At 40.8% G+C, this 9,744-nt stretch overlaps 2 protein-coding genes across 3 annotated transcripts; both read left to right on the top strand.

The window, feature by feature from the left end:
* Positions 1 to 490: 490 nt before the first annotated feature.
* LOC133893643 (protein CASPARIAN STRIP INTEGRITY FACTOR 1-like) lies at positions 491 to 2,539 on the top strand. The gene is made up of 3 exons (XM_062334727.1): positions 491 to 800; positions 975 to 1,018; positions 2,138 to 2,539. The coding sequence occupies exons 1-3, from the start codon at positions 731 to 733 to the stop codon at positions 2,291 to 2,293; spliced, it is 270 nt and encodes an 89-aa protein (XP_062190711.1). The 5' UTR covers positions 491 to 730; the 3' UTR covers positions 2,294 to 2,539.
* Positions 2,540 to 3,473: 934 nt separating this feature from the next.
* Positions 3,474 to 7,816, top strand: LOC133893629 (uncharacterized). Of its 2 annotated transcripts, none has more exons than XM_062334708.1 (5): positions 3,474 to 3,816; positions 5,099 to 5,546; positions 6,219 to 6,253; positions 6,379 to 7,315; positions 7,425 to 7,816. In XM_062334708.1, exons 2-4 carry the CDS (start codon positions 5,219 to 5,221, stop codon positions 7,291 to 7,293), a joined length of 1,278 nt encoding a protein of 425 aa, XP_062190692.1. In that variant the 5' UTR covers positions 3,474 to 3,816; positions 5,099 to 5,218; the 3' UTR covers positions 7,294 to 7,315; positions 7,425 to 7,816. The 2 variants fall into 2 exon arrangements, with proteins under 2 accessions (XP_062190692.1, XP_062190700.1); XM_062334716.1 differs by having other exon boundaries at positions 3,479 to 3,816; positions 6,222 to 6,253.
* The last annotated feature ends 1,928 nt before the right edge of the window (positions 7,817 to 9,744 follow it).

The following is a 9,744-nucleotide window of genomic DNA, read 5'->3' as shown; positions in this document are numbered from 1 at the left end:
TTCTGACCCTAACCAAGGACCACCCCTGCCCACCTCTACATTACATATACACAAATTAGAATCCTTCAGATTCACTTAATTTATTATAAACTCTTGTGGCGCCAACCAGCACAATATTGATGAGCAACCAGCATCCACAATTCGATTGCTTCCTGGGAATTTCTCTTCTCTAAAAAAATACAGCATACCATTCTTACACTCCAGGCATGCAAATGGTATACATCAGCAGATAGATTAATAAAAGGGGGGTGCATGGCATGTTGTTCTGGTACAAGTTAGTTGTTTTAGCTTATGAAGCTAGTTATTAATCAAGCAGGCTGCATGCACCAGCAAGTCTAATGATGACAAGACCCTCAAAATTCCACAGGGAAAGCTCTGACCAGGCCCTTTAATCTGCCTTTTGGTTTTAATAAATAGATAAACAGCACTCCTGCAACAAAGACTCCACTGAGATTCACATCCCCATCATATCCCAGGGAAATAATAATATGCAATGCATTTCGTCCAAGCTATGCCATGCACCCCTTTAATTTGTTCTTGCAGACAACTCACATATGCAGGTTCCTTTGTGTCCAAACCAAGGAAAGGCAGGCCCCTCTCCTCTCTCCTGCCATATCTGCTGTTGCTGCTTCTTCTCCATCTTCCCTAGCTTTTCTCTATCCCCTCTCTAGTCTTCAAGCTGAGGAAAGGCAGAGTGGGTGGCTAGGTGTATGCTCCTCCTGCATGCGCCATGGAGCTGAAGAAGCGCAACTATCTCTTCGCCGTTGTCTTCGCCTCGCTCCTGCTGTCCTCCATGGCAGGTTTGTTGATTAGGTCATGCATGCATGTACCTGCACTTTTTATTATTCAGTTGTTTCAGTTTTTCTTCATTAAAAGCGTGATAAGGAACTGAGTTCTAGAAATATTTCTCTTATGCACATGATCTTAGTGTTTCGGTTTCTGTTGTGAACTTTGGAGTTTATAATTTGATGCAGGAGGCCGTAAGAAGCTGTTGAATGAAGATGAGGCAGAATCATTGGTATATCAATGACAACTAGCTAGAGATGCATTTCTAGATCAGCATGTTCTTATGACACTGTGCGCAAAAACTAATGCGAAAAACCCGGGATAAATTGTTTAAAAGTCTCCGAGTACGAGTATGGAACTACTTATTTATTTTCTTCCCCTTTTAATTAGTTCCATGCATCTCCCATCATCTCAACTCAAGAGCACAGCAATAGAACATGCAACACGTTGACTAGGCTAGGCATATAGTATAAGATGCCATTTTTTTTAACTCCAAGACGGTTTGTTTCTATACATTCTCTACATTCCTATAGGACAATCTGTTCAAATCAGTTTTAATTGACAATCTGTTAGCACACTGACCATGCGAATCTTCTCCGTTGTCATGTGGATTCTACAGACAGCTATAGATCTATATCTATCTTGGGAAATTTTAGGGCATCACATGCATCTATCATCACTACTGTAAAACCGACTTAGATATATCTTTTCACTTGCGGTTTTTCGTATCCTGCTGCAATAGAGAATTGTGAACTGGATGGAATTTTGTTATTTATAGTATTGTAGGGGTGTACTGCGTGTGGTTCGACTTAGCACGGTCGGTGAAATTAAGCTTTGACCAATATATTTGCTAGTAGCTACAAAATCATGATTATATGAAAGTTCTTTTCAAAAATATGTATTATCACCTTTTTTTGTCACTACTTGAATCTAATATGTTGTTTGGCTGTCTAATACTAAGACCTTCCATATTGAGTTTGAAATATGCGGGCGCCTGATAGGCCCATCGAATTCAGCTCACAATTATTTAGCATATAGGTCATTTCTTTGATCCCCTTGACTAGTGAGAAAATACACCGAGAAGACAGCTTTAACATCATATCATATGCATTGAAAGCCTACTTGTCTATTCCTGGCAGCGCATCCATCGGGAAGGCAATAGAGAGCATGAAGTTTGGATAAAAAATAATATAAGATAGCAAAAGAAGCAACTAACTGGACTCTCTCTCTCTCTGCATGGTTAACTAGATAAGTGTTTGCATATATATAACTATAATTTGTAATATTCGATTCCTCTTGTCCTAACTAGATAGTGTTGTAAACTTGTAAATCGTGCATGTATGCATGGCAGGGGACGTCGGGATCCATGCAGCAGCCGGAGGAAGACGACGAAGTGGCGGTGGTGGTCCACGAGAGGATTTTGAGGCAGTTGAAGATGAATGACTACGGGACCTACGACCCGTCTCCGACCATGGCTAAGCCTCACTTCAAGGATATACCTAACTAAAAATAAGTCAATTAAGATCCTTGAAATATATTGCTTGCTAGTTTTTTATACGTACTCCATATATATGTGTGCCACAATGTATTATTTGTCGAATAAATTTCATGTACCATCACCATGGCCAGCTGGATTATATGTGTACACCACCTGTGGATATATGTGCATGTTTTGATACAGCTCATTACTTATGGGAGTAGTATGTTGTTAACAGTTCAAAATAATAGAGTATGAATTCGTTGTTTTGACTAATGACAATGTTACCATCGAGAGGCATGCATGTATATGCCTTTTTTAAATTTGTTAAATATATGTGATATACTAGACCTAATCATAATTTTTTATTTTAATTTATGCGCTAGCCGGCAATGATGCCTGAGAATCACTACCAGCTGGTGGTTTCAGTCGACAGTAATTCTGCTGAAGCCTTCAACCGTCAGTGAAATCATCTTTTACTATCGGTCCTTCGCGCCGACAGTGATAATCCCCAACTATTACTGTCCGTTATCCACTGTTAGCTCTAAAATCGACAGTAAATGAGGTTTTGGAGTCGAGAGTGATAGAGGTTCTGCAGTAGTGCAAGGCCATTAAAGTCCACACAATTCATATTGAAATATGAACAATAAAATCTTTTCAACTTTGTTGAACAAATCAAACTTATACTTTTCTTTTTGCATGGAAATCAAACTTATACTGGTGTGTCGTGGGGACACAAAATTCCAATGGAAACATCTGATGCTTAAGGGAATGGGAAAATTTCAGATTTCCAATACCATCAGCCTTTTCCTTTTCCAGATCAAACCACCGTTGAATCGTTAATGCAAGATCGTCCTGAGACAAGACAACTCCTGCAAACAGTCAAAATAATTCCTGCAATTTTTATATATAAAAAATAATTCTTTAACGGTCAAACCAAAGGAAACTTGAGGCCCACCAGCCAGATGTCCAGGCTTATTTATGACTCGTTACGCCTGCAGTTCGCGGTGCAAGAGCCAAGCATGAGCGACGACGCGTCCGTATACGGCTGACCAACTTGCCACGTGTCGCGTAAGTCAACGGTCGAGTGAGCATCTGTCTCCTTCCTGGAAGCGTCCCCACCAACCTAACCCACCACGCGTACCACGCCCTTCCTACACTCGAAAGCTCCCCAGTCAATGCAGGTGGGCCAGAGAAGCGCAACTCTCGCGGCCCGTGCCACGTGGACGACGCACCGGGTTCCCGTCCAGGTGGCCGGAGCAGCTCTCGCTCTCTATCTGTCGGCGCGCGGAGCGGGAGAAGCCGTTTCTCGCCGGCTCTCGTACCCGCTGCCTCCCATACCCACGCGCCCCCCTCTCCCGTCTCTCTCTCTCTCACCTCGCCGCCGCCTCCCGCCCGTAACCCTAGCCCCCTCAGGCGAAGCGCCCCTCCCGGTGGCGGCGGCGGATCCGAGCCGGGCTCCTGTGGTGGCCCCGGGTCCGTGTCGGTGGAGCTCCAGGCGTGTTTGGGCGGTTTTGTGTGCTCCTGCTAGCTGGAATTTTGATTGGCTCGAGGTAATTTCTGAGAAACTCGGATTCGTCTGTGGCTCGGAGCGGGCGAGATTGGGTAATTTCCCCCCATTTTTGTGCTATTTTTCTGCGATGTTAGGAAATTGAGGAACTCGGCGTATGGTTCATGTGTGTGATATGCTGTGATAAAAAATATATCTTTTTTAGTTTACGGGGGCATAATTACTGGATGCTTTGTGATTTGTGTAGTTCAAACCATGGGCTGTGCTTAATTTTGGCCGCTACGACCTACCAGTCCATTGAAACAGATTATTAGTATTTGAATCTTCAAGACTCTTTGAAGGCCGAAGGGTGTTGTAGATATACAGGCAGTACCTTATTCTCATTGTTATGTGTCAAACTATGCAAAATCCTTGTTTAGTCCGAAGACAAAGAAGCTTCTACGTTCTGTATCAATTGTGTAATAATCCGATATCTAAAAAAGTAATTGTGCTTGCCATTCTGATTTGACATGAGCATAGATATGAGAAGATACTTATGTGTTGTCGGGAGGGATAGGTTCTCTTTTGAGTGTGTCTAAGTTTTGGAATATGTCGATGTCACCACGTCAGTACTTAAATGTACCTTCCTTCACATAGCTTCTTTCGCTGTAGTTGAGCTTCCTAACCAATTTACCCCCCAAAAGCATACGTGGGAATCTTTGTCCTATGTATCTTTGAGGTTTCTGTTTGTAAATATCCAACTTCAGTGTGACCTGGCAGTGTTTGGATGTTCAGAAGGTTTCAAATTTAAACACCGATACTTCGTGCAAGCTACTGGTTTTCACTTGCCCAGAAGATACACTTGACCTTCATACATATCTTCCATCAAATCAATGTTTTTAATTTATATGAGTTATTGAACTCCAGAAAGCTAAAGTAAAAGAACCAAAGTTCAGACGTTTTACATGTTTCATGAGGTTTCCTTGTACCCTATTTTGGATCAGTTAGTCTTGCCACAATATTTATTTTGCGTATTTTATATAATCTTCCCTCTCTTTTCCCTCCTGCATTTGGTTCTCTCTGGACATGCATATTGCCCCCACATCAGTAATTTAGCTCTTACAAAGTTTAATAAACAGTTGAAGACTCTACTTTGTCTTAAATGTGCTTGTTCCTGATGCTTCTTGGCTCCTTGTTAAGGTTGCTTCCTTCTTTTAATGTGCCCACAGGAGTCTTGCAAACCTCTTAGTACAGCTAATAATGTTCCCACTTGGGGTAGTGCTTTCTTGAAGTCACACCTTTCTTCATTTCTTCATGAAGATGATATAGTTATCATTATTTTGCAGTGTCATCTTGAGAGTGTCAGCATGCTATGTATGACTTGCAATTTCTGATCACATGGATGGCTTCTGAAGATTTGATTCATTGATTGTATAAGGAACATTGACTTCTTTTCCATAATAAATATGGGATCTAATTGCTGCATAGCTGCCAAGGAAACGCCACAGCCATGTATGGCTCCAGTAGAAGTTTCAGCATATAGGATAAGACACTCGCCATCATGGAGCTTCCGGTGGGACAACCGTACACACATAGAGGATATAATGGAGAACAATGTGGTGTTCTCTAATCACAGTAGTGGAAACATTCAACCAGAAGTGAAGAGTGATTTCATTCCACCAACTGAAGGCCATACTAGTGGGGATAGCCTTTCTCATGTGTTCCGCAGGGTCAAATGGCAAAAATCTGACAAAAAGATGGAAGCATCCAAGCTTTCAAAAGTTGATCCTCGAGGTAAAGGCTTGAAGTTGTGCTCTGTGATGCGCTTTTAGTATCTACTCCTTTTATGTTGCCCCCCCCCCCCCCCTCTTCTTGGTAGGATTTGACATTGTTCACTGAATTGTTATGGTAGTCGCATATTGTCTGAAACCCTGAATATGCATGTTCTTTGGGAGAACAAAACAAAGCTGCTTGTGGGCACTGTCTAAAATCAATCTATTTGAACACTGTCTAAAATCAATCTATTTGAAATGTTACAATGTAATTGAGACGCTCTTATGATCTGGCACTAACATTTTCATTTGTTTCCTCATAATTTTATTTGTGTTTTGCAATCTGCTCTTTATTCTGTTCTTTCATTTTCAACGTTTAATAGTGGAAAGGGGGGCAAATTCATTATTTTTCCTTAATTCGTTCCTTCTGCACTGTTGTATTAACTCCAGGAGTCAAGCAATTTTTTTCGTGACGTCACATATCTTACATACCTTTCAAATTCGCAAGCTGGCACTACAAACTTGTCCTAGGTTGAACCTGTACCGACAAATAACCAACCCGCAATGAATAGGGAAGAAATGTAATGTGTACAGTACTAGGAAGTAGTTAATAATAGGTTATTTTGCCTATGGGGATGGATACTTAAGCACTAAAGAAATAAGCCATTCGTTGCTGACATCTTCATGTTTTCAGCAGATCGATCTACCACAAACAATTCACCCCCTGAGGTATGCAGTATTGAGCATGTGTTCTATATCTCATATCATTCTTATATTTCCAAAATTCTATGTGATTTTTTATCTATACAATTGTGTCTGATGGTTCTTCCCTTGCTATTCACTATCTTCTGTAGGAAAGTTCCCGTAAATCACTAGACATGGTAACTGTTGCCTCAGATATAAAGACATCAAAGTCTCCTCCTTCAACACTGCCCCCCGTATCGAAAGCAGATCCAGAAGATCCTTCATCCTCTATGATTCACTCTATTCGCATGGACTCAATTTCAACAAGGAAAGCACGTCAATCACCTGAACACCAATTATACAGGCAGATCTCAGATGGCAACATACCATCCCTAAAGTCTTTTAGTGAGAACAGCTCTGCAGAAAGAAGGCCATCAAACTCAATGCTCTCTGCCTGTAGTAATGATCTGCTTGCAGGGCGATCACAAGGTGAGTCATCTGATGGGTGTTCAACTTGCACACCTTCTGAATTGGTGGCTACAGCTCAAAGAGATAGTTGGTCAGTTGACAATGATCTCTTTGGCTCCATTGCTAGTAAAGTATCAAAATCAAATCACACTGCCCTCTCCCCTAACCTAGAGGTATGCAAGCTTTGTTCAAAGCTATTGAAGGAACGATCTTCATGGAATGGTCATGAGCTAGCAGTTGCTGCTGTTTTATTCTGTGGTCATGCATACCATGCAAATTGTTTGGATATTATTACTGCAGAAAGTGAGAAATACGATCCTCCCTGTCCTGTATGCACCCATGGTGAGACCTGCACAGCAAAACTATTTGGAAAGCTGGAACCAAAGATTAAGAACAAGACATCAAATATGGCTGATAGTGATCTTGATCAAAGCTCCAAGCACCAGAAGAAAAGTACAAGAGAACCCAGGTTGGGTACAAGTTCTAGCATGAAGGACTCGCTTAGCCGACCATTTTTGAGGAGGCATTTCTCGACTGGTTCTCGACCACCAAGACCACTTTTGGGAAGTGAGCCAACAAGAAAGAAGGGCTTCTGGTCAAGGCACTGGAGAGAATAGCCAGCTGGGCATTATCTATGCTGTGAGCAGCTCTCCATTTTTCAGTTCCATAAACTCAATTTTATAGCTGTTTATATTTCTCTCCTGATTTACCAACAAGACAAGAAATTTATAATATCTGATTTTTCCAGGTGAACTTGCAAGGAAAGCACTTACTGGTGTGAGCTCCTGAGCGAGCAACAATACGGTCTTTTAGTGATATCAAAGACGACGCAAATGATTGGACTGTCAAACTACCATATCATACGTTCCTGCACAGTTCATTCAAGCACCCATTGTGATAGCACCGTAGCGGGAGTAAATTTGTCTTGTACTATACAACCAAGGGTTGCATTCTCGCAGACCTTGGTCATAGGTGCAGTATAATAGAACAAAAAACGGGTATAATCTTCAGGACGCACATTTCGTGCTGGATTGTGACGTCGAAAGCCGGCATGGCATATTGTTTTCTTTGCGGCTTTTGTAATATTTATTGCTGGACCGTACACATAATTTGGAACTGTAGCATACAGATAGTTCTTTACCTCTTGTTGCAGGTCGCACCCAGATGCTTATGAAGCATTTATAATTGAAGCCGCAGGAGTTCAATTTATAGAAATCATCCTGATGCTTTTTTTGTACTGGAAAATATATTCCATTAGACCCCAAGTTCAACTAAATCGATGGTCACATGACTGGTTACAAAATCTAGAAAATGATCCATTCATATATGAGGATCATCTCTATTTAAGATAGCACCATATTTTGCTAAAATATCTGCTATCGAATTACAATCAGTATGCAGTAAAATACCTTGGTTTCGGTAAAGTGTATCGGTATCCTGATGCTTATTTAAGTGCAAGTCGCATCAAGTGATGAGTGGTGAACCCGAGGGTTATTCAGTTTCATGGAACCATAAAATGGTGCTTTGTAGTACATCGTTTTGAATTGTATCAGCATTTGTTTGCGTAGTTAAATAAAAATCCTAATTATCTGCAGTGGTTAATTGGGACATGAGCATTAGACTGAAGTTGTGTGTTCTTGCATTATCCCCCCCCCCCCCCCCCTATTTCCAGGCCCTGGCGTGGCTCGGAGAACTGACAATCCTAGATTCGTCCGTAGTTCAGCTACATACTTCTTTTTTAGATAAGGAAAAATTTTATTATTTTGGCTTCTGCATAAGGCATACCTTCCTCTTTGCATAAGTGGATGGCATGGCTATGGTTACAATGAAATTGGGCTAAGGATAATGATCAAATAAGTTTTTTGGATCTTGAAACCAGCGAGAAAAATCTTAGGGTTGTAGGCTAATGCAATTTTACCATACTTTTTTCCCCAAGGCCCCAATTGGATCGCTAGTAGAAACTGTAACATGAAAAAATTTTGAAGGTCGAATACGAGCTGATAATTTTACCACTGCGCCCGAGATAATTTCAACTCAATTCACTTATAAGGGGTCCTTTGGAATGAGGAAAAACACAGGATTTCAATTCCTATGGATTTGGTTACTATAGTAGCCTTTGGTTCATAGGAATGGTTCACAGAGAACTGAAGGAAATTTTCCTTTCCCATTGATTCCATAAGAAAAGCACAGGAAAAAGAATCCACCCAGACCTCTTTGGAAATTTCCTATGACCATGTCTATCAGTGTTTGTAGCAGAGCGGAGCCTGTTATGATAGGATTACTATGTTGATTAAGAAGGTAAGATGTATTTGCTCATAAAATTCATGTGTTTTTCCTACACATATCCTTACACAAATCCTATGTTTTCCAATCCTCTATTTTACGATCCGTGTTTTTCCTATTCCTGTATTTTTCAATTCCTACTTCCACTAAAAGACTAGGAGGACTTGCAAGACAAACTCCTGAAATCTCCCATAGCACATGCCTTATTACATCACTCTAATTGGGAGAAGCTTGATATGCCACAAGACACATCAACGAGGTGTCAAGTTTGCCTTTTCCTCTCGTAAGTTTGAACCCCTCACATTACCTCCAAAGCAGGTCTCTTAAAAAGAAAGTCTCATTTACTCCTTCTCCCATGATCACTTACGCGCACTACTTGCGACTGCATCCTCAATCTACCAACGACTTTGACGGATTTAAGACTGAAAGGACGATCTATTTTATTTGGATCGTTTGCTATTTATTATATAGTACCCAAGTCTTATACACGAGTCAACACTAGCAAAAATTGGTCTGGCTCCTCCCCGATGGCTGGGCCCGAATTCAAAACCCTTCAGTTTTCACCAAGAAAACGTGGATATTTCAAAATATAACATTAAAATTCGTATGTCCTTCAGCGTTTACCATATCACAGTGACTTGAGGTAGAGTGTCGAATCCTGAAAAACACATAAGTTTAATATTACTAACAATCATCCTACATATTCCATGTATGTGAAGTCAATAATATTATAATAAAAAATAAAAAATTTCACCAAGAAAATAATTCAAAAAATAGAGAGCTGA

The sequence above is a fragment of the Phragmites australis genome, chromosome 2, assembly GCF_958298935.1.
Source record: "Phragmites australis chromosome 2, lpPhrAust1.1, whole genome shotgun sequence".
Lineage (NCBI taxonomy): Eukaryota > Viridiplantae > Streptophyta > Magnoliopsida > Poales > Poaceae > Phragmites > Phragmites australis.
Note: the sequence above shows the minus strand (reverse complement) of the source record. Positions and strands in the feature narration are given on the sequence as shown.